The 24373-nt window shown below is 47.0% G+C and overlaps 1 protein-coding gene across 4 annotated transcripts in view; it reads right to left on the bottom strand.

Moving 5' to 3' along the window:
- The window catches only part of SHANK2 (SH3 and multiple ankyrin repeat domains 2), a 692308-nt gene that overhangs the window by 415712 nt on the left and 252223 nt on the right, over window positions 1–24373 (bottom strand). For all 4 annotated transcript variants that reach the window (XM_043971951.1, XM_043971952.1, XM_043971953.1 and 1 more), the window contains one exon: window positions 21522–21852. In XM_043971951.1, the coding sequence (XP_043827886.1) occupies window positions 21522–21852 (331 nt within the window). The remainder of the gene's footprint in view (window positions 1–21521; window positions 21853–24373) is intronic.

Below are 24373 nucleotides of genomic sequence, written 5' to 3'. Positions count from 1 at the left end.
CTCTTCCATATAGGCAGTAGGGAGCCATGGAAGATTTCTGAGCTGGAGAGAAACTGTTTTAAGGATGGCTTGAGGAGGGGAAAGACTAGAGACAGGAAGACCAGTCAGGAAACTGTTGCAGCAGTCTAGGTGATGGGGGGGGTGACTTATTTTTCAGAAATTATTTGAAATATAGATTTAAGCTTCACTGGCTATAAATTATCTGCTACATATTGGTGGGGGAGTTAAAAGTGTCAAATCAGTGCAATGACAAATAATTTCTTCTTTTACAGAAGCCTTGAGACTTAGAAAGGAATCCTTTCAATTGCCCTATGAGGTAGATGGAACAAACAATGTTGCCCCATAGTACAGATGAAAAAACTAAGGTTCAGAGCGATATGATTTGTCCCAGGTCTCACAGCTATTAAGCGTCTGAGATAGGATTTGAAATCAGGCCTGGTATGACTTCAGTTCTAACTCTCTTTCCATTACATCACACTGCTTCTAAAACAATAGTGGAATATATTGGGCAAAGATATCCTGGCTACTTTGGGGATAAACAAGTAACTTACAGTTTTCTTTCTCTTAAATTTAAAATTTAAATTAAGATTAATTTAAATTAACTTAAATTCTGTTAAGAATTTAGAAAAATACAAAGAGGGAAGTACCAAGAGACTTTAAGAGGTTATGCTGTTCTGGAGAAAAAGAAAAGGAGATGAAATACAATGTAGAAAACCTCCTAATTCCTTTAGAAAACATCAGTGCATAAATTAGACTTGACTTACCTTGCCTGTCCAAACTCCCGATCCTTACCTCTGAGGATGCCTAACCACAGGTCTTTGACTCCAGTAAAGCATTGCCTACTTCCCTGCACCTGCGTCCTCTGCCCAGCACTAAGCTGCCCCCTCAAACACTACATTTATCATGCTCAGTTCCCTAATTTCAAGTACACCACTTGCAAAATGCTAATGATTTCATGGAAGAAAACCAATCTTCCTAAAAAAAGGTGCCCCCAAAGTCCTTGTCATGACTTCCCAATGGTCCCATGATTGCTGGAAGCTCCTTAAATGAAAGGAATGCCTCATGTGTGGATTCCCCTCATTATGGGAAGAGATCATTGCAATCCTTAAATGTCACTGAAAATTTAGATGCTCCCCATTCCTAGTAAAAACACTAGAGAGCATAGGAATAAATGGAGCTTACCTTAAAATCATAAGGAATATTTATCGAAAACTATCAGCAAGCATTACCTGTAATAGGGATAAACTAGAAGCCTTCCCAGTACAATCAGGGGTGAAGCAAGGATGCCTATTATCACCTCTATTATTTAATATTGTACTAGAAATGTTAGCTATAGCAATAAGTGAAAAAAAAGAAATGGAAGGAATTAGGATAGGCAATGAGGGAACAAAACTATCACTCTTTGCAGATGATATGATGTTGTACTTAGAAAATCCTAGAGAATCCACTAAAAAACTACTTGAAATTATTAACAACTTTAGCAAAGTTGCATATACAAAATAAACCCACATAAATCATCAACATTTCTATATATTACCAAAAAAGTCCAGCAGCAAGATAGAAAGAGAAATTCCATTTAAAATAATTACAGACAATATAAAATACTTAGGAATCTATCTGCCAAGACAAACCCAGGAACTATATGAACACAACTATAAAATACTTTTCACATAAATACAGTCAGATCTAAACAATTGGAAAAATATTAATTTCTCATGGGTAGGCTGAGCCAATATAATAAAATGACAATCCTACTTAAATTTATTTAGTGTCATACCAACAAATTATCAAAAATATTTTATAGATCTAGAAAAATAATAACAAAATTCATCTGGGAAGAACAAAAGCTCAAGGATATCAAGGGAATCAATGAAAAAAAGTGAAAGAAGGTAGTCTAGTCGTACCAGATATCAAACAGTATTATAAAGCAGTAATTATCAAAATAGTCTGGTACTAGCTAAGAAATAAAGATATAGATCAGTGGAATAGAATAGGTATGAATTATACCATAGTAAATGATTATAATAATCTAGTATATAGTAAACCCAAAGATCCAAGGTTTTTGGAACAAAAACTCATTATTTGGTAAAAGCTGCTGGAAAAACTGGAAAACAGTATGGCAGAAACTAGGTATAGATCAACATCTCATACCATATAACAAAATAAAGTCAAAATGGGTACATGATTTGCACATAAAGGGTGATACCACAAGCAAATTAAAAGAGCATGGAGTAGTTTATCCCCCACTTGTTCAGGCCCTAAGACACCTATGGCCCTTTCCTCTGTGGTAGGACTTGCTCACAGCCCCACTCAGCCATGCTCTGTCCACTTTGTGCTCAGCAGGGTAGTGCTGGCCAACGGAGTCTGGGACTTCCACTTTACTGATATTCAACACATGCATTTCTTGGACCAATGAACAAATGGAGAAGACAGGCAGCTCAGGACTGTCCACCATAATTGGCGTTATTCTTGCATGGCCTGCCTTGATTTCACAAGGCATTTTAAAGTCTAAATTTCAACAGGGCAAAATCTCAATGACCTGGGCCCTGGGGAACTGGACCTAGTAGTTAGTTACTTCATTTTCCAAGCTCTGCTTTTAGGATCCCACGAATTTATTTTGAACACATGAACTTTGTGGGGGTGTAGCTGGGCTCAGTGCCCATTCAGCTGAAGCTTCCATCCTGGCTGCAGCTACAAGCCTGGTGACGGCCAACTCAATTCAGAGGAAGTGGATAAAACACCTGTTACATGCAGAGGGAATGAGAAAGGTACTGGCACTGGGGAGCTCCATAGACTCTTGGCTCCTGCCCTGGGGAAGCTTACAAACCAGCAGCTGAGCTTAGAAGACCAGATCTCAAGACATTTTCAACCCCAAAGCAAGACTGAGTTCTGTGCAGGACAGATAACTCAACCCACTCAAGTTGACTTCTGAGATACCTGAGAGCAGGGGAACATGCAGTTATCTCTTCCTGAGGTGCAGTGCCTGGGACAGATGCTTACTTGCTTTCTAGTGCTCTCTCTATTCCAATGATCTTTCAACTTCTCATATTGTAGCAGGAGAAAAGTCTCAATTAGGTACCAATGGGTGGTTAATAACTATTAATCCGGAAGTTGGTTTTTGGGTAGGTAGATGCACAGTGGATAAAGTGCCCAGCCTGGAATCACGAAGAATTATCTTCTTGAATTCAAATCTGGCCACAGTCATTTCCTAGCTATATGCCTTGGGCAAGTCATTTAACCCTGTTTGCCTCAATTTCCTCATATGTCAAATGAGTTGGAGAAGGAAATGCCACACAACTTGGCATCTCTGCCAAGAAAAACCCAAAATGGGGTCACAAGGAGTTGAACATGACTGCAAAGTGACTGAACAACAACAAAACCTGTTAATCTCTTTTCATACAAACATTATTAGCCACAGCCAGAGGGTAGGGACTGAGAGGAAGCTTGAGCTTAGAAATCTTCGGTGCCTGAACCCTCTGGAATGTGGAATCCTCTGCCCTGAAGTCACTAAGACAAAGGTGTTGGCTCAGGATCTGTAGGAGTAGGGGAGCACATCCCAGGGGAAGCAGAGTCAGAGTCTGATTGGGGTGGTAGAAGGAGGGAGCAAAAGAGGGTCATACTGGGGCAGCTAGGTGGTGCAGTGGATAGAGTACCAGCCCTTGAGTCAGGAGGACCTGAGTTCAAATCTGGCCTCAGTCACTTAACACTTACTAGCTGTGTGACCCTAGGCAAGTCACTTAACCCCAATTGCCTCACCAAAAAAAAAAGAGGGTCACACTGCCCAGGCAGTTATGGGTGGCCTTTATTAAGCCCCTGATGTCTCCCACTGAGTCTCACAGGGCACAGCTACACCCAGGTTTGGTCTGATGTTTCTCAGGAGGTGAGGGGACAGCGGTCACCATGAAGAAGAAGTACCGGAAATGCTTCCTTCATGTCCCAGCTAAAGACCCACCTTCTGCAAGAAGTCTTCCCAAGTCCCATTGGTTCTAGCGCTTTCCCTCTGCCAAGTATCTCTACTTTCCCCAGTCAATATCATTTGCTCAGAATTGTTTGCATATTGCTCCCCCCATTCTCCTGTGAGCCCCCTATGAGCAGGGAACCTTTCTCTTTGTCTCCAGTCCAAAGCAGAGCAACGGGAGATGCTTAATGAATGCTAGCTGACTAACGCTCAGGGAGGAAAGCCTGTCTGTCTTCTCATTCATGGATGTTGGCATCTCAGGACAAATGCCCATTGGCCTCATCTTGGTTATAGGAAGAAAGGAAACTAGCATTTGTTAAGCACCTACTACGCGCTGGTTACTGTGCTAAGCACTTTACAATTGTTATCTCATTTGCTCCTCATGATAACCTTGAAAGGTAGGTGCTTTTAATAGCCCCATTTAGAAGTGGGGAAACTGAGGCAGGCAGAAGGTAAATGGCTCGTCTAGGGCCACACACCAAGTAAGTGAGCTGGATTTGAACTCCAGTCAACCTGAGTCTGAGAATAGCACTCTGCACTGTGGTGCCCCCTAGCTACTGCTGGGTATGAGGCAGTGCAGTCCAGCAGGGCTTGGAATGAAGAGCCCTTTGGCTTTCCAGCTGGGCTCTGATTCCTTGATACTCTGGCTCAGGTCCCTGTTTCCGGAAATGGAACAAGAGGGGGTGGGAAAGGAGAGTTGCTAAGGGCCCTTGCATGTCCTTGCACAGGGAGCATCCAGGATCTTGAGATCTGACCAACGTGGCCAGTGGCTTGTCACTAAATCTGGTCAGTGGCTTCCTTCGGAGCCTGGTCTTATAGCGTCTCTCTTTGGTTGGGATTTCTGTCACCTGGACATGGTCAGAATTCCACAAGCATTTGTCCAGGGCCACACCTATTGTGAACCTTCACTTAACCAGGAAATCAGAGCTTTCCCCTCAGCCTTTCAGGATTCTGGTTCAATGGCGTCTCATGGGACTTCCTCCTGATTCCCCCAGCTGGAGGCTGCGCCATCTTATCCCAAACATCTCCAGAAGACAGGAGCTCACAGTCATGCATGTACACTGTTTAGAGTGCAGTGGCAAGAGAATCTCCATTTGGGATTGTAATGATAATAATAATTGGGTAAATAGCACTTTAAGTTTTGCTAGTCACTTTGTACATGTTGTCACATTGGATTTTCACAACAACTATGTCAGGTAAGGGCTGTTATTATCCCCATTTTATAGATAAGGAAACTGAGGCTGAGAGAGGTGAAGTGACCTGCCCAGGGTCACACAGCTAGTAAGTCTCTGAGCCTGGACTGGAACTCAAATCTTCCTGACCTCAGGTCCAACAATCTATCCATTGTTCCAGGGAGCTCCCCATAAATAGCTAAATCCTAATGATTATTACTCTATATCTTGGAAGGAAGGAAAAAAATGATAATCCTAGCAATAACAACAACAACAAGAACAATGACAGCTATAGGATGTTTTAAGCTTTGTAATAGGTTTTACACACATTATTTCATAGGTGCTTCCCACCACCTTTTGAGATAAGGCTGCCTATATCATCACAATTTTAGAGGCAGAGAAAAGGCAAATTACTTCCCCAGAGTCACACACCCAAACTTCAGATGCATTGCTTCTTCTCTAATTGGCTAAGGTACTTGGACTCTCACAAGGGCTGGTTGGAAGACCGGCAACTACACAGACCTAATCAAATATTCTCCTGTTCCCTGAAGGTGGAGGAAGGAGCCCTGAGGCAAAGCCAGCTAGACTGGAAGCTTGCGGTTGTGGGAAGCCCTATTTCTATCCTGGAGCTATCACCCATTCATGATTTTATTTTCAGCAATGCTCTTGCAGAAGCCAGGATGCCTTCTGCCCTTCTTTGACTGTACCCCCACAGCCTCCCTCTCAGTTGATGCCTTCAGTTCCTCCTTCACTGAGAAGACGAACCATTCATGACGAATTCCGGCACTGCTCCTGCTCCAGACCACTGCCCATCACCGCCCCCCCTCCATTTACAGATGTAGCTCTAGCCCCAACTCTTCTGCTCCAGTCTTCTCCTTGTCAAGAACAACCCTCTGCTTGTGCTTCCAATCCCATCTTTTACCACTTCATCCTCAGAGTGTTAATCTCTTTCTGCTTCTTCCTCTCTCTCCCCTCTCCCTCTCTCCATATCCCCTTCAGCTCCCCCCCACCCCGGCCCTGTCCTCACCTTTCTCTCGCCTCTCCCTCTCTCCCTATCCCCTTCAGCTCCTCCCCCCCGCCCCGGCCCTGTCCTCACCCTTCTCTCCCCACTCTCTATTTTCACCTTCTCAGCTTCCTGAAAACATGCTTAGGTGACAGCATCATGCATTTCCAGCTGGAAGGAACCTGGGGGATTCTTTAGTCTGACTCTTCCCTTCATTTTACAGGTGAGGAATGATAGACCCAGGGGTTAAGTGACTTGACCAAAGTGACACATGTAGTAAGTGGTAGAACCAAGTATGGGAACTCAGGTCTCCCTATCATGGGGTCTTTGTGAACTTCACTTGACCCTGCCATCCCCCAAGCCTCATCTGCTGCTAAAGGCGAATTGCCATCTGTACTCACTGCCTCCCCTGCTCCACCACCCACTCTAGTCTCAGACCTTTGCCATCTGACTTCCGAGCTATCTCTCCACTGATACTTGTCTCCAAGGCTACGGACAATCTCAAATGGCTTTCTTGACCCTGCTATTGCCTCTGAGGGAGTGTGGCCAATCAATCACTCCCTCTTCTCCTCCTCCCTTGGAGGGGCTCCTTCTATCCGCCTGCTCAGTTCTTCTCAATTTCCTTTGCTGGTTCATCATTACCCATCTCTAGGTCAGTAAGCAACTCGGGACCCTGCCAAGGCCCCTCTTCTTTCCCTATACTCTCTCTTGCTAATCTTAGCATACACACACATACATGCATATATTACATACATGCACATACATTACACACACACACATACATACATACACATAGCCAAAGGTGCAGGGGATCCCAAACCCCCCTAGATCAGTCCCTCACCACAGCCTCTTGCCCTGGTGATGGCCTCCTAATTGGCCTTAACACTTCTAGGGTCTCCTCTCTCCAATCTACCCACCATACTGCTGCTGAAATAATCAACCTAAGTTATGGATCTGAGCAGGTCACTCCCCTCTTCAAAATCTTTCTGTAGCTCACAATTGCCTCCAGAGAAAAGGAATCTCCCTTGTCCTGATATGTATATGTCTCTAGATTCTGCCTCTAGCCTTCTTTTCTGAGACCTATGTTTCAGCCAGCCCGGACTAGCCTCTAGAATCTCTCTGTAGTCACACAAATGACCCTCTTGGAGCATCAGCCTTCCTTCCAGTCTCAGTGCCTCCTGCCCCCTAGACAGGTCTTCTCTGGGTCCCCCAACCCCCTCTCCTTTAGTACCCCTTCCCCTTCCTTCATTACCCTATGTCCATGTATTTTATGTCTATTGTCTCTCTTTTGTCTCCCTCCCCAACCCCAGAAGAATACAAGGTGTTAGAGAGCAGGAATCATTCTGTTTTGCTTTGTTTTTGTCTTTGTATTCCTAGCATGTGGCACAGTGCCTTACATAGGGCAAGTACAGGTATAGGGCAGGTAAATGTTTTTAGAATTGAAATGAATTGTATCTGAATTATTCATCTCCTTGTGTCTCACTGGAGACACTACAACTGTGGTGCACAGGGAGGAAGCTTGGCATGTAGTAGTCATTTAATGGGTGCTTGTTGGTCTCCTCAGACAGTCAGAAGGGACCTCTGGGGACATCTAGTCTGACCCGTCCCAGAGCAAGAATCTGCTATGAAACCACTGACAAGAAAGAGGTCATCCAGCTGCTCCTTGAAGGGGTCCAGGTGGGGGCTCCAATCAGGGAATCCAATGGAGTCTCAGCTCTCAGACCAATGACTGTGGATGTCTGTCCTCCAGAGCATTTTGAAGTAAGATGGCACTGTCTCCATGCTGAGGGAATTGTCCTCCTGGTAGCAAAAGAAAGGCTTTTCGGAAGGATCCCCAATGTGACTTCACTTAACTGCAATGCTGAGATGCTGAGGTAGAGGCTTTGGTGTCCTGCTTACCTGAAGATTCCTCATGTGCCCTTCATAAATTGTAGTGGAATTCTGTGCTATGTCCAGACAGGGCTATGGAAATCCAAGCCAGATTAGGAAGCCACTGGCCGGCTTCAGAGACAAAGCCTTGGTTGGCCTGATTGTGTCCTGGATTGGCCCTCAAACTGCAGGGCAAGGGTGGACTTTGTGGTTTCTAAGGACCTTTTGGATCCAGTGACTGTGACAAATCTAACATTCACCAGGAACACAATGGGGCATCTGGGGTGTTGACACCACTCTGCCTCCAAGCACCTGCTCAGGTAAAGTTGCTTTGGGCTTCCTCCTAAGGTTTCCTCCCTGCACTTTGTACCAGTCATAGCTCCCCGAGGGCACAAGGGGAAATCAGACATCTTCTGATCCAAGTCTCCAGGGTATTTCATTCTGAAAGTCAGTCAACTCAGGAAAACTGATAAAAAATCCACAGAAACGTGGGGTCATTTTTCCAAAGCATTAGTGGAAATACACAAAGCAATAGCATCCTTTCAGATTTTTGTCCTAGAAGGTTAGGAAGAATATATCCGATGACCTCATGAATTCCATTCAAGCCACCATGTGCATTCATGCACTAAAAGGCCATGATGTGTGCAGATAGTACTGACCAGGTAGAGAAGGCCAGCACAGATTGCAGCAAGAGGGCTCAACAGCCCAGTGTGGCTTATGAGACAGAAGCCCTCGGCCTTCCCACAAGATGCAGCATGACTAGAAGTGGGGAACAACAAGAGCTCAGGGAATCCCATTTTCTGATGACCTGGAGGGTAACGGAAGGCTGCGGGTTGGAAGCACGATACCAGGGATGATTGGTGTGTCCAGATAACACGATTATTAGGGCACCTCTCTGAAAGTCTGTACCACAGGGGCCCGAAGCACAGAGCTAAGCTCCTGTTCACGCACCCCCATATTCCACAAAAGGCATCCTTGGGGATTGCATGGACTCCAGCCCTCCCTGCCCCTGCCACCCTAGCTCTTCTCCAAGAGCTTGCCAGTTCTTCCTAGAAGAGAGGACCAAGGACTGAGTGCAGTGTTTGGGACAGGATCTGACAAGTCTGCCAGTACTGTGGCTTCTCGTGTTTGACATATTTTCCTATCTTACTGCAGCTTAAACTACGGAGAGGATTTTTTTTTTTATTTCCACATCACTGGTAACTCACATGAATCTTTCAGTCAACTCAAGTCTCCAGGCTTTTTCTTGAAGAACCAGTTTAACCAAGTCTTCCTTGTTCTGTTTCGACTGAATTGATTTTTTGGACACAAATTGGAATTTTATCCTGGTAGATTTCATCTTGTTAAATTTGAACCATTACTTTCGCTTTTTAGATTTGAATTCCATCGTCCAAAATGTGAATTATGGCCCCCAACATTTTGCCACCTGCAAATATGACAAGCACACCTTCATCCAAATAATTGATAAAAATGGTGAATGGCACAAGGAGAAAACCTTGGGAAACTCCAGCCAAGACATCGCTCATGGGCAATGACTCATCACTGGCTCCTCTTTTGGTCTGATTAGACAATCAGTTCAGTATTCACTTAACTACTGCCATTATCTAGCCCATTTCTAGATCCTGCTACGTACATGGCAGATCAATGTGTCCAGCAGCCCTATCAAAGTGGATGACTGTCCTGATCTGCTTTCGTGGAAGCTATTACTTCCACTTCCACGTGCTCAATCTCTTTCATACCATGTCACAGAATTTCACCAAGGATTAAAGACAAGCCCATGGTTCTTTAGCTTACAGACTCTCCTCCTTTTTCAAAAATACAAACAGCATTGGTAGCATAAAGCTGGGATGACAGAGACTTTAGATAAGAAATGGTGGAAAGGACAACCTTTTCGAATTGATGAAAAGACGAGTGAGTAGAAGTAGAACAATGTGTACAATGAGACAATATTGTAAAGAAAATCAACTTGAAGGACTCCAGAAATCCAACCACTGTGATAGCAGCCCCTTGTTCCAGAGGACTAAAGAAGAAACCAACAACCCACTCAAGCAAGAAAAATGAAGGGTTTAAAATAAGAAGGAACAATACACTTTGGGACATGGCCGATCTGGGAAGTGGTTGTGCTTTACTATGCATATTTCTTATGAGGATTTTCTTTACTTTCCTTGTCCAGTTGGTTGGGGTGGGGGGAGCAGGAAGGAGAGAAGAGTGTTTGCTTATTGGGAAAAGAACAAATTGAATTAAAAAAAACAAAATGGGGGGCAGCTAGGTGGCTCAGTGGATAAAGCACCGGCACTGGATTCAGGAGGACCTGAGTTCAAATCTGGTCTCAAACACTTGACACTTACTAGCTGTGTGACCCTGGGCAAGTCACTTAACCCCCATTACCCCGCAAAAAATTTTAAAAATGGAGTTTTTACCTCTCAACATTTCCCATCTATCACCCCCATCCCTCAGTAGAAAAGCAAGAAAGAACAACACTGATGATGGGTAGTAGTATTAATATGCAAGAGATTTCTGTCTGAGCACCTCATGGAAGTCCAGATGCACTTTAAGGCTTGGGAATGTCCATGGGGCCACCAAGAACCCAGGGGCAGAAGGGAAAAAGCTTAGCAGAAGACAGAGAAAATCGGGGCAGGGGTAGAAGAAAAGGAACAGCAAAAACAGAGAGAACAGCTACCCTGAGCTCCTTTTTGTCTCTGAATCATTCTGTGTCAAGGGCTTGGCTAGCTTGACAATTTAGAACCAGGAATGCTCATTCTGTCCAAATGGAAGAAAGCACCTTTCACTACTGGTTCATAACAAATATAGGCAGGATTTGTTTGCATAGGGAAGCATTTACAACATGCTTATGTGTACATCCCTATGCAAATCCTCTGTTATAGCAAAAGACCAAAAATTCAAGAACATCCTCTCACAAATGCAGAAAATGTATGTCTGTCTATCCATACCTGTGTATTTCAAAACTCACTGGCCACCCAACCCAAACTAAAATGAAACAAAAGCAAAAATAACAACAAAAACAACCAAAAGGAACCCAAATAGCTGACCAATATACTCATAATTTCAGATTGGCAAAGCACTCCATGTAGAGAATCTCATTTGATCTCCACAACAATCCTGTAAGGTAGGCAGGTAATAATAATGTTATTCCTTCCATTTTACCATGGGGAGACTGAGGCTCAGAAAATTGATTTGGCCACAGCCATACTCCTGGGATGTCTCAGAACCCACATCTGAGCCCTACTCTTCTCACCCCAAGTCCAATGCTCTTTCTGCTAAGCAGGGTGCCAACACTCATTTATCATCTTATGCATACACATGTAATGCAGAACCTGAGATTTACAAGGATTCACAATGTAACCAACACCTTCCATGCCCAGAAAAGGCTGGGGGAAAACAGACTGCATGGCAGCAGCTGAGCTGGCAGATAGAAGGTTCATGGCTGTACAACATTCTCTTGAAAGATAGTTCTGAGGTTGAAGGACAAGATCAAACAGCACCAGTCCCAAGCAATAGCCTGAATACAAACTGACCTGAATGTTATAAAAAGATGGCATCCTCCCAGCGGGTAATGCACTCCATTAGTTTAATCAGTACATTCAGTGATTCTTGTGTGCAAAGAGCAACAAATACCCCGAGGAATGCAGCAAGCGTCCCATGGAGCTCCATAAAACTGTGACACATCACCCAGAAAGGACAGGGGTAGGAACCAAGAGAATGGCAGGGGTGGGAGCCCTAGGAAGGGAGCGATACACCACCGTGCCATAGGGCACACAGGTACCAGAGGTCAGAACACTCTCCACCAGGAATCCAAGCTGCTTATACAGGATCCCAGGAGCCATATACAAAGCTCAGGACCAGGCAGAAGGGTCAAAATCCTGGCAAACAAGCAGACCTGGCCACATCAGTAGGAATCACAGAATCATGCTCTGATTTGAAAGCCAAGTCTTCCTTGGCCAGGTCTCCCCATATACCTTCTACCCATAGCAGCAGCAACAACAAAAGAGATGACACATGTACAGCTCTTTAAAGTTTGAAAAATCCCTTGCAGCTATTGCCCTCCAGGACCCAGAAGGGCTAAAGTGATGGAAGGAAACTGGGAAAGATGGTGGGACAACAGTAAGGAAGCAAAAAAGTAAGGTTTTGTTATTGGAAGGCAGCGTTGACCAGTGGAGAGAGCACTGAATTTGACATCAAAAGATCCATGTTCCAGTCCCAGTGCTGCCTCTTTTACCTACATCATCTTGTGTAAGTTATTTCTCTGAACCCCAGTTTCCTCATATACAAAAATAAGAGTCAGACTCAATGAAATCTAAGGTCCCATCTACTTCTGAATCAACAATGCTCTGATCCTGCTGTCATTTAGGGAATTTATAACATAACCATGGCAGAGTAGAATGAATGCTGGTCTTGAAGTCAGAAGAGACCAGAGTTAGAATCTTGCCTTTGACATTTATCCGCTGTGTGTTTATATTTCAATCACTTTGTCCCTCTAAGCCTGTTTCTTCATCTTTAAAATGGGAATAATAACAGCAAACTACCTGTCTCAACACTAGTTGTTGTAGAAGTCAGAGACGATGCGTGTAACGTTCTCTGTGATCCTTAAAACATCACAGAAATGTCAGCCATCAGCATCAAGCCTCGAAATGGGCTCAAGCAACGTTGTCTCAAATGTGCATTTAGAGAGAGATGCCAATGCTCCCTCCTGGGAATGCTGCCACAGCCTTCCAACACAACCGAGCCCCAGATCCCAAGTTGAGAGCACTTTGCGGGTTGGCATCCAGTGGGAATCAGAGAGAGGGACCCCAGCTGGCCTCCTGGACAGCCAGCAGCTGCCAGATGCACTGGAGGAGCCTGAGACACAGATAACAGAAGCTGGTGACCAGTGCCCACAGAGTGAGATGCCCCTGAGCACAAAATGATGAATGGCGAGGAAGCACAGAGTTGAAGGCTGTCTCAGGAGGGATCCTGGCTTTGAGTGCAGAGCTAATTAATGGCTCCTTTGCAGTTTCTTTGGGAAGTCACTGGGTGAAGGAAGGGTGGGTGAGCAGCCCTGTGGGGCAAGGTAGTGCCCAGATTTGAGCCCAGACCTTCTCATTGTAGGTCCGATGCTCCTGCTTCTAGCCCAGGATCCTGCCACTCAGGCATCATCATCTATGTACATACACATACATGTATGTCTATATGCATATATGCACACACAAATATAATGCCTAAACATAAAAATGGAATATTGGAGTTCTGAGGATTCATAATGTAGCAAAAGTGTTCTAAGCACAGAAAATACCAAGAAGAAAGAAAATGGCCAGGAAGAACTGTCCTAAATCAGAGGCTGTGAAGTCAGTGCCCACCTAGGGAACTTGCCTCCTCGTCAATGCCGTTCTCAGATCCGAAGCTGTGAGAAGCCCTACGGCTTCTGCGTGTTCACATGATGCTGCACAAAAGCCCGCCTCTGATGCTTCAGGATGTTGGCGAATGAGGCCAAAATCCTATCAAAGCATTGGGGAAATGGAAGGGAGATTTGTGGCGGGTCAGGGGTGGAGTGGGATGGGAGATCCGCTTCCCTTTGCAGTGGATGATACAGTGTCCCACTTCTCGTTCAAAACTAAAACTTTCATTGATGACTTGGCACACCCAAGTCTGAAGAATAGACTGGGAAACTTGAGCTTCATGCCCCTTTTTGCTTCAACCCATTTGCTCCTGGCCATTAACCCTCATTCTTCATCTAAGGCTGTATTGCTTCAGTTCTTCTACAAAGGATCAAAAGAGAAATGTTAGAAGCTAGAATCATAGGATGCTAGGGCTAGGAAGTACATTAGAACAAGGAATGTCAGAGATGAGATGGACCTTAAAATATGGAATGTCAGGACTGGGAAGGGACTCAGAACAAGGAATGTCAGGGTTGGGAGAGGGTTTAGAACATGGAACATTGGGGCTCTCTCCCAACCCACCCAAAGGTCTTTGCATTTCCTTTTTATCCATTTTATTTACTTTTCTGGATATATCTTGTTTCCAGTAGAATGTAACCTCTTTGAGGGCAGGGATGATTTCAGTTTTGCCTTTGTATCCCCAGGACCCAAAATAGGTCCCAGTATATGCTACATAAGTAATAAATTCTCCCTGACTGGGGCAGCTAGGTGACACAGTGGATAAAGCATTGGTCCTGGATTCAGGAGGACTTGAGTTCAAATCTGACCTCAGACACTTGACACTTACTAGCTGTGTGACCCTGGGCAAGTCACTTAAACCTCATTGCCCCCCCTCCCCAAAAAAGAAGAAACAAATGCTTCCTGATTGAACCAGTCATCATCATGTCAACCTGCCATCTCCCCCACCCCACCCCCAATATTGGTCAACCAACCATTCAGCAAGCAGTTAGTTACCAAGTGCCTACTATGTGGGAAGCCAAAAGGAGTAAAAATAACAACAACCCAAGCCTGCGGGGCCTGTACTTGAGGAGCTTCCATTCTGGGCCTATCTCTTCAGTGCCAGAATTCCTAGGAATGACACAACAGAACCAAGTGACCCAAATTCTCAAAGGACACCAATGTCTCACATATGTGCAGAAGGTATAGTGAGCATCACTGGGCTCCAGCTATCGACCCTGAGATGCTTAAGGATGACCAAAGGAAGATGAGATGGGCTGCAAGCCTCACTTGACATTATTATTATCTCTAGTCTCCCTGGTTCTAATTCAACCAATGAAAACTGTTGAATGCTCAGAGACGACCCGGGGTAACTCACTCATCCACTCTGTCCATAGCAGCAGCTCTAGATACCATTCTCCAAGCATGGGCCCATTATCCTCTAAGGAGTCCCAAGTGGGATCGATGTGCCCCCCACCCCCAGCCCCCTCTTCTGTGTCCCGCATGTTCCTCTTGCTCACTCCATTAGGTTTTCTTTCTTCAAGTTTTAATTCCTTTGAGACAGAAAGCTTTATTTTAGGCTCTTCACAGAAAGGGGGCATGGGGAGGCAGGGAAGGGCTCATGGTCTATCTGCTCCAACCCTCCCTCCACTGGAACAAGAATCCCATTTCCTTATAGCCCTGACAAGCAGTCACCAAGCCTTGGCTTCCAGTGAGGGATAACGGCTACCCTGCTGAAGCAGCCTTACATCAGTCCTAAATCTGTTTTACTGAAATTTCTATCCATTGTTCTTTGCTTCCCCCTAGGGCCACAAGAACAAATCTGTGCAACAGCTGGCCAGGTAAAATGAATGACAACAATAGCCAAGACTTAGGAAGCTCTTTAAAGGCCAGTGAGACAGGGGCTGCCAAGGTCCCCATTCTACAGATCAGAAGACTGAGGCTCATCCAGGGTGACACTGAATCATTCATGACCACTCTTTGGGACCACCCTTTTATTCAGATCCAAACCCACCTAACGACTGTCCTTGGGCACCCATCTCCATATTGTCCACATAATCTTTGGTCTGTCAGCTCCCTGCCCCTCCCTCCCTCTCTCCCTCTCTCCCTCCCTCCTTTCTCTTTGATCACTTCCCCGCCAATACATGTCACGATGTCCATTCAAACAGACTCAACATCCTGGATGACCTCTGGACCTGGCTCTCACCTCTCCCTCATCCATCAGCTCCACAGTGGGGAAATCTGGGCACACCCGGGTACCCCGCAGTACCATTCCATGCTTCTCTCCAGGCTGGAAGTGGGAGAGGCTTTTAGCGCAGCGTGGAGGCTCCCAAGTCTTAACTGCTCCCTGTTCACACAAACTGCTTTCTTGTATGAGGTGAGAACCTTGGGGAAAGCTGGTTCTCTTCTTAAAAAGGAGAAAGTTGTCTTTCACAAGAACTTATCTTCCTCGAAAGATGAGAACGGGGAAATTGGCCTTGGATACCAATGAACCTCCTCAAAGAGACTGCCATTTTAGATGCCACTTTATGACCTGGAGGGGACCGGGGGATCACTGGGCCTGCGCCAGCCAGAGCAAAGCAGAGAGAAGTCCCTCAGCCCCAGCAGGGCCACAGGGCGCTCCAGGTCATCACTGAAAGACCCCCAAAAAGGGAGGAAGGGAAGGAAAAAGCTAAAAGTCATGGAGGGAGGACCGAGAGAGGGAAGGGTAAGAGAAGACTGGCTGGATCATCATCAGGGCCTCCTGGGGCTTCCTGCGGGGGAGGAAAGAAGGGAGGGGGGGCTGCGCATAGCCTTTCCAGTCCTTTCTTTGGACTCCTGATGTCTGCCATGGATGCCTAGTGTGTGTGTGTGTGTGTGTGTGTGTGTGTGTGTGTGCGTGCACATGTGTGTTGTATATGTGTGCATGTGTGGTGTGTTTTATATATGTGTGCATAGGTGTGTGGCGTATGCGCACATATGTGTTATATGTGTATATGTGTGCAGTGCACATGCGTGCACTTGTGTGGTGTATGCACATGTACACGCACGTGTGTTATATATGTGTGCATTGCATGGTGTGGTGTGTGGTGCATGCACATATGTGTGTGCGTACATGTATGTGTTTTATGTGTGTGTTGCGTGGTGTGGCGTGTGCACACATGTGTTGCGTGCATGTATGTGTGTTGTATATGTGTATTGTGTGGTGTGTGCACCTGTATGTGTTGTGTGTGCATGTGCACTGTGTGCATATGTGTATGTGGTGTGTGTGGTGTGCAGGGGTTGGGGCAAGGGCCAGAGATAGGGCTGCTGAGGCAGGGCTCCAGGGTTTGGCACCACTGGGGCTCAGCTCAGCTCCCCCAACCCTGCCCCCTGCCTGGTAATCTGCTGTGACATTAAAACAGCGAATGTTCACAGCCGGGGCTCTGCTCCCTCCTTTTCAGCACTAAATTAGGCTTTCTCTGGACGTGCTCTGTGAGCCAGCAGCAGCCTCTGGGGGGTGATTTCATTGCTGCTGCAAAGGTCCCCTCCTGGCTTCCTTCAAGACTCCCCTGAAATCTCACCTTCAGCAGGAGGCCCGCTGCCTGACAGCCCCCCCCCCCAAGTTGCCTTCTGGAAGACACTGCACAGACACCTAATTATTTTCATGCTGTCTCCTCCAGGGGATCAGGCTAGGAAAGGGTCCTAACAGAGAAGTTCTGGGAAGATGAAGGTTCGGCCACAAAGGACGCCAGCCCCCTTTGTTCCCAAATTCACGAGGAAGCAGGAACATAGGGAGACCTCCCCTATCATCAGAAGCAGACAGGGCTCTTTCCTGAATGGGTGGCATGGACGTGTCCATGAGAGTCCACAGGGGGAAGCCAACAGCTGCAGATAATCAGGAGATGACCACCCAGCTCTTGCTCAGCCTCCTGCCCCTGGAACCTCATGACAAAGGTAAACTAAGTCAATATGTCTCATCCCAGTGCATGCCCTGGGCCCCCTAGGACTTCCAAGTCTTGTCGCTCACCCCAAAGGGGGCGTCTGTGAAGGGGTTTGGGTGGAGATTCAAAGGTGCTGCCTGTGCGACCTCAGGCTTGGCACTGTCACTCAGCGAAAGTTTCCTCCTCCGAAAAACAAGGAGGGTGGGGGGTGACCTTGGTGGCCTCTGAGGTCCTTCCCTTCTAGATCTAGACTCTCATGAGTGCTACGGGAGGCCCCGGGCTGAATCCTGCTTCTGACACTTAGCAAGCAGCAACCTCCCTGACCCTCAGCTTCTTCCTCTATAGAATGGGGATTCCAACGGCTTCCCTGCCTGGCTCACAGGGGAATGGGGAGGAGAGTGTTTTGTAACCTCGAAACACCACCCAAAGCTAGTCGTCACAATGGCCATGGTCTCTCTTGGTTGAAAGAGGGCAGGTGTAGATCTTTGTTTTACAAGATGCATGTGTGGGTAGAGTTGGATTAACAAGCATTTATAAAGTGCCTACTGTTTGCGATTAAGCACAGTATTGGGCAGTTAGATGGCACAGTGGATAGAGTGCCTGGCATGGAGTCAGGATGACTTGAGGTCAAATCCAGCCTCAGATGTGTACTAGTTGTATGACCCTGGCAAGTCACTTAACTTTGTTTGCCTCAGTTTACTCATCTGCCAAATGATCTGGAGAAGGAAATAGCAAACCCCTCCAGTATCTTTGCCAAGAAAACCCCAAATGGGGTCACGAAGACTTGGATATGAGTGAAAGCACTGAACAACAACCAACACCACGTGCAGGCACTGCTGAGTACTGGAGACAAAGGCAAAAACAGTCCTTGCTCTCAGGGAGCTCATATTATAAGGAAGGAAGCTACATGTAAATCATTAGATGCATAAAAGGCATGTGAGGAGGAGACAGAGGCAGCTGATGAAAGGCATTCTCAGAGGGGATAGAAGAGGGAAGAGCTGCTGCAGAACGTAGCATAGCACTGAAGCTGAGACGAATCTGAAAGGTGAGAAGGGAGCCTATCCCAGGCATGGGGCACAGGGATTGCAAAGACCTGGAGGTGAGAGATGGAGTCTGAAAAAGTGAGCAGACAGAAGGAGCAGCATCAGGAGGGGGATGGTACTGATGGCCTTTATGTGCCAATGAACTTTAAATTTGGAACCAAGAGGGATATATCGGGGCTTACTGAGGGAGGAGGGACAGTCAGACCTTCACTTTAGGAAGATCACATGTGCAGTTAGTCATGGGCCCAGGAGTGTAACAATGGTTAGCATTTTTCCCCGACTGAGAAAGCCCTGCTGGCTCTGCCAGTGGGCAGGTACAACCTGGACATGATGCAGCCCCTTCCCTCAGTGTGTCTATGTTAGTGGCTCTAAGCTCAGACCACAGGCTCCACTGCCTCCCTGATGGAGGTACCCTGGACTCTAGCCTGCCTATTGCCCTGAGCTCTGCCTCCTCTGCCAGGCAGGGTATTGTCATTGCCATGACAATTCATGGACCCTTAACCTCCTCACCCCTTTGTCCCCTTCTCACTTTCCAGCTCCTCTTTATGTATAGCCTTCCCCCATTCAAATGTCAGCTCCCTGAAGGCAGGGACTATTGAATTTGCTTCTATTTCTAGCCTCAGTGCTGAAAATAATATAATAGTTGACGTGCTCCAAGCACTTAATAAATGCTGTCTGTCCATCCATCCATCTGTCCATCCATCCGTCCATCCATCCATCCATCCATCCATCCATCCATCCATCCATCCATCCTTCCGTCCATCCATCCATCCATCCATCCATCCATCCATCCATCCATCCATCCATCCATCCATCCATCCATCCTTCCATCCATCCATCCATCCATCCATCCATCCATCCATCCATCCATCCATCCATCCATCCATCCATCCATCCATCCATTCATCTGTCCGTCCGTCCGTCCGTCCATCCATCCATCCCTCTAAATCCTCTAAATCTAAGAGCCTATGATGCCATGACCCAAAGTGTTTGCCTGGGAACACTCCACCCCTAGGGGCATCCAGTGGGTTGAATGACCCCATCAGGTCTCAAAAACCTCTTCCTCCTGGAAGATCACTTCAAGCCCACATGAGAAGGACCTTCTGCCCTGTGGGCCTTTCCCTCTGACTTGACAGCTCTTCCCAGAGTCTCCATTGCAGGAGGGGCCCTCACTCAGCCATCTCTTCATTTCCCAACAAGCTCCAACATGCTCTTCTAACCAGGCACCTTCTCTCTCTGCAGCCCACCCTTCCCCCAGTGTTCAGTTTCCTTTTCTGTGTTATCTTTGTTTTTAGAAGAGAAACTCCCTGAGAGCAGTGATGGTCTTTCTTTTGCTTGGATTTGTATTCCAGCAAAGTGCTCTGGGGGGAAATGGGATGGAACCCTGGGCTGTCCTTGGGGCCAGCTCCTCTGCCCCGCTCCCCCCTCCCCCAGCTTCTCACATAGAGAGTGATGGAAGAGGGTGCAGAAGGGCATGCTTGCTGCATTCACACTCAATCCCTCTGTCGTGTCCCCCTCTACACATACACACACTCATACAAAGCCCCACCCACACAGGCACTCACAGAGCAGGTAATGAGAACAGGGAAATGACTGCCTTGTTCTCACTCGATCTGCTGCCCTGGCACAAAGATAAAAGAAGAGATAATTGTCAAAAATCTCCTCCCATGCCCCTGGGGCTCCATTTCCTCTTTAGCACTCATCAGCTGAGGCTTTGCCAAGACTCAGGATCCACTGTCTTTAGCATCTTATTAAAATTTCGTATCCAGGAGAGTAGAAATCTCTCCCTTTGGAATTGGCACTATATTAGTGACTAAGGGCCCACAGTAAGTCTGGCTGCCTTTTGGGACTCCTGCCACCGAGGTCTACATCATTCTCAGCCTACCGGGAATTGTTGCCTGGGTTTCTGAGGCTGAGCCTCAACCTTGAGCTAAGAATGAACTTCACATTTCGACAAGGTCTCCCATGGCTCCCTGGCCCCAAGCAGATGAACTGGTCCAGCCAATGGGGAAGGAGGCCTGACTAGTTGGGGGACTGGTGACATTCTGGCCCAAGTAAAGTAAGTGGGGTGGGAGCCACTGCTCCCTCTGCCCTCCCTTGTGATTCCTTTGCCTATAAAATCAGAGCAGTAAGGTTTCCTGGGGGAGGAGGTGCCAGGCTTTGGGGTGGGGGCTCAGCCATGTGACTGCCGGTCTTGATATTTGGCGGGCCATTTTAGCGGCATCCCAACCACATTCATATTTGCACACCGGGAACAAAACCACCCCAACCAAAACACAGTTCCCCTCCTTCCCCTAACACCCAGCCAGCCACCCCGGGGCCCAGGGAGAAAAGGAAGAAGGGGGGGGGCAGAAGGAAGGCTTGCTTAACCCCTGGGACCAAGGATCAGAGGGTTTAGAGCCAGAAGGAAATTTAGATACTGCCTCATCCAACCCCTTCATCTGACAGAAGAGAAAACTGAGGCCCAGAAGAGTTCAATGACTTGTCTAAGATTTTACAGTGAGAACTGAAAACCAGCTCTTCTCTTCTTGCCCCTTGCCCCAAAGCCAGAGCCAGAAAAACCTTCTGGTGCAATCTGGGTCCAACTCCCGCAGGGAGACAGAGGGTGAAATGAAGGTGAAGAAAGGCTCTGGAACTTCACAGGAACCACCTTCTCTGGAAGAGCTCAAGGCTCCGGCCAAGCTCATGCAGCCTTGGCCCAAAGTGAATGCCCTCAGGCGTTCCCAGTGGGACCAAGAGGCAAATATTGGAGGACCAAGCAGGAGCTGCAGCCTCCAAGCCCCTCTCCCTTTCCAGCCCTCCAGGTGTTCTGAATGATTTCCCTGAGGCCCTGCATCACTCAGAGGAACGGGGTTAAATCCCAGCCCTCCTATGTACTACCGGGTAACACCCCCACACCCCTCCATGCCTTTGTTTCCTCCTCTGTTACATGAGGAGGTTCGAGGTGAGAGTCTATCAGGTCCCTTCTAGCTCAACATCCCAAAATGCCATGAGGAAGCATTGATGGTCTTTAGCAGACTGGGCTGAAGATGGAAAACTGCCCAAGGAAATACACTTAGAAAAGATTTTTCCACAAATGGGTTTGGAACCACAATGACGCTGAGCCCAACCTGCTGTTACCCCTGAAAATCACTGGCCATGGTTCTCCAGGGCATGCATTAAAAGGCTGGGAGAACCTTGCCCTGGCCAGGATCCCCAGAATCACCTGATGTGCCGCTGAGGTGGTGGTGGTGCCTGCTGCTGCTGCCTCCTGGCATCCTCCCCGAGCCGGTTCAATGACGGGGAGCGGCTGCGAGGCCCTGGCGTGTAGCTCCCAATGGTTTTTACTGTGCCATTCGGGTCGCCCTGCATCTGCTGCAGGAGCTGGGGGGAAAGGCTACGGTGGGAAGAGGCCGAGGAACAGACGGACCAGTCAGGGAGGTTGTTCACGTTGAGGTTGTTATCACTGTTGGAGCGCAGCAGGACGCGGGGGGCCGCCAGCGTGCTCGGGGGTCTCCGCCGCCGGTTCGAGTACGTTGGGGCTTCTCGGAATGGCACTGGGTAACAGGAAAGAAAAAGAGATAGAGAAAACATGGTGAGTGGGCCATCTTACAGTAGCAACCACATGCTGCCCCAAGGTGTGGAGTCAGGAAGACCTGAGTTCAGTTACTAGCTGTGTGGTCTTGGCAAAGTATCTTCATTTTCCTGGGGCTTGGTTTTCTTATATCAGAAACAAGGGGATTGATTGGGCTTGAAGGTTTCTGAGCTTCCTTCAAGCTCTAACCCTAGGATTCTATCAAAGGAGTTTCCCTTTCATACTGAAGAAGAGAAGGTTACTATTCCATTTGCTGGATCAATGTGGTTCGACATCCATCCGTCCATCCAATCAACCAACCTGCATTCAGCACCTCCTGCTCAGCTCTAGGGATGCAAAGAATCTTCTCAACATACCCCACCACTGGTCACACCATTTTGTCCTTGAAGAACTCCAGGGAGGGGGAACTATTTCACTCCTGAGACAGCAGCTTACCCCGCCTTGGGTGAGCTCTTCTCATTAGCAGGTTTTGCCCTGATCTCACATCAACATTGGTCTCATTGCAATTTTCCCTCATTACTCCAAGCACAAAAGATCCAATTATTCTTCCACAGAACAGCCTTCCAAATATTGGGAAATGGTTATGGTGTCCCTGCCCATCTTGCCATCCTTTCTTCAGGTTAAAAAAACACCTTGGTTCCTTCAACCAACTCTCATCTAGCATCATTTGGCTCAGTGGGAAGGTTCTTGGATTTGGAGTCATAGGGTTCAAATTCATGCTCTGCCTTTGTGACCTTGGGCAAGTCACTTCCCCTACTCCAGTCTCAGTTTACTCCTCTGTAAAATGGGGGAGTTAAACTCTAGGCCCTCGGAAAGTCTTCTAGCCCTAAAACTATGATCTTATAATCTCAAAGCCTCTTGTCAGCCTGGTTACCTTCTCCTGGACACTCTATGTTTTAACAATGTCCTTTGTCAAATGTAGTAGCATTCTGACCTGGATTCTGTACTTCAGATGGGTCTAACCAGGACTGGGCAGAACAGCCAATGTCAAGGTCATCTAGCCCAAGCCTCCCAAGTGAGGAAACTGAGGCACAGATAATGAAGCGACCTCTCTCACCCAGCCCGCTGCTTAGGAGCTGTGTGAATTTGGACAAATTGGCTCACCTCAGCCTCAATTTCCTTATCTGTAAAATTTGGAAAGTACTTATACCTCTTCCCTCATGAGGTGCATGAGAATCAAAGAAGGTAACATTTTTGTTGTTGCTTTTCAGTTGTTCAGTCACATCCAACTCTTCATGACCCTGTGGACCATAGTGTCCATGGGGTTTTCATTGTAAAGATACCAGAGTGGTTTGCCATTTCTTTCTCTAGTGGATCAAGGCAAACAGAAGTTAAATGACTTGTCCAGGGTCACAGAGCTAGCATGTCTTCCTGTCTCCAAGCCCAGTGCTTTATCCACTAAGCCACCCATCTGGTTTCTAGCTAAACAGACAGCAGTTAGGATGTTTCATGAGCTCCTGGGCAGAAGCCCATTTCAAATGAGAACTGTTCTCCTCCCTTAGCAGGAGCCTCTGAAGGAAAATTTGCACACCCTCCCCTCCCCACAACACCTGAAGGTTCACAAAGTCCTTTTCTCGGAGCACATAGTGTAATGGGACAAATCTGGACAGTTTAAGAGGCTCTCAATTATTGCACCACTGCAGGGGTATACTTCCTCATCTGTAAAGTGATCACCAAGACTCAACTCCCATGGACAGAATGCTACTCTGGGAGTGAGAGCACTTGGGGTCAAATGCTGCCTCTGCTGCCCTCCCCTCTCTGGGGCTCAGATTCCTGAGCTGTAAAATAAAGGGGTGAAAGAGTTGGATTCAGTGACATCTAAGATACTTTCTAGCTGTAAATCTAGGGCCCTATGATACCACGAGGGGACTGTCACTGCCCCCTCCACTTCTACATACTGACTCTCAATAAAACTTCAGTTTACTTTAGCTTGAGAGGGGAGGGCTGCCCAATCTCACTGCTGACATTTTCAGCTTCCAGTGCACCTAATCCCCCAGAATTCCTGACATATGGTCATTAGACTTCCATTTGAACAGGACCAGTGATAGGGAATTCACTACTTTCCAAAATCCTTTTTCTATTGTTGGACAGTGCTTGTCCAGGGATTCATTCTTTGGCTGAGTTGAAACCAGGCTTCTTAGAACCAGCACTCAATGGTCCTATTTCAGTCAGATCCAGGCTCTCTCTTCCCATTCACACAAATCCAGACAGCTCTATCGAATAATGGCACTTTCTACTGAAGCCACAGATTTTAAACAATTTTATAAAATCCTTATGGAGTGTTAGGTCACAGAAATGCCTCCTGGGTTTTTCTAGGACAGTGGGGTTGAGTCCCCTGGGGTGAGCACATGTTCCATGCTCCTTGAGACTGAGGGTCATCATCTTACCAATGATGTCTATCAGATGGAAGAGGAGCCACCCTCTCTGCCTGGAAGCTTTCTGAAGCAAACTCATAAAACAGCCTTGCAAGAAAGAAATAAGTC

The sequence above is a fragment of the Dromiciops gliroides genome, chromosome 6 (assembly GCF_019393635.1).
Source record: "Dromiciops gliroides isolate mDroGli1 chromosome 6, mDroGli1.pri, whole genome shotgun sequence".
Classification (NCBI taxonomy): domain Eukaryota; kingdom Metazoa; phylum Chordata; class Mammalia; order Microbiotheria; family Microbiotheriidae; genus Dromiciops; species Dromiciops gliroides.
The sequence above is the reverse complement of the archived record's forward strand: the minus strand, read 5'-3'. Positions and strand labels throughout refer to the sequence as shown.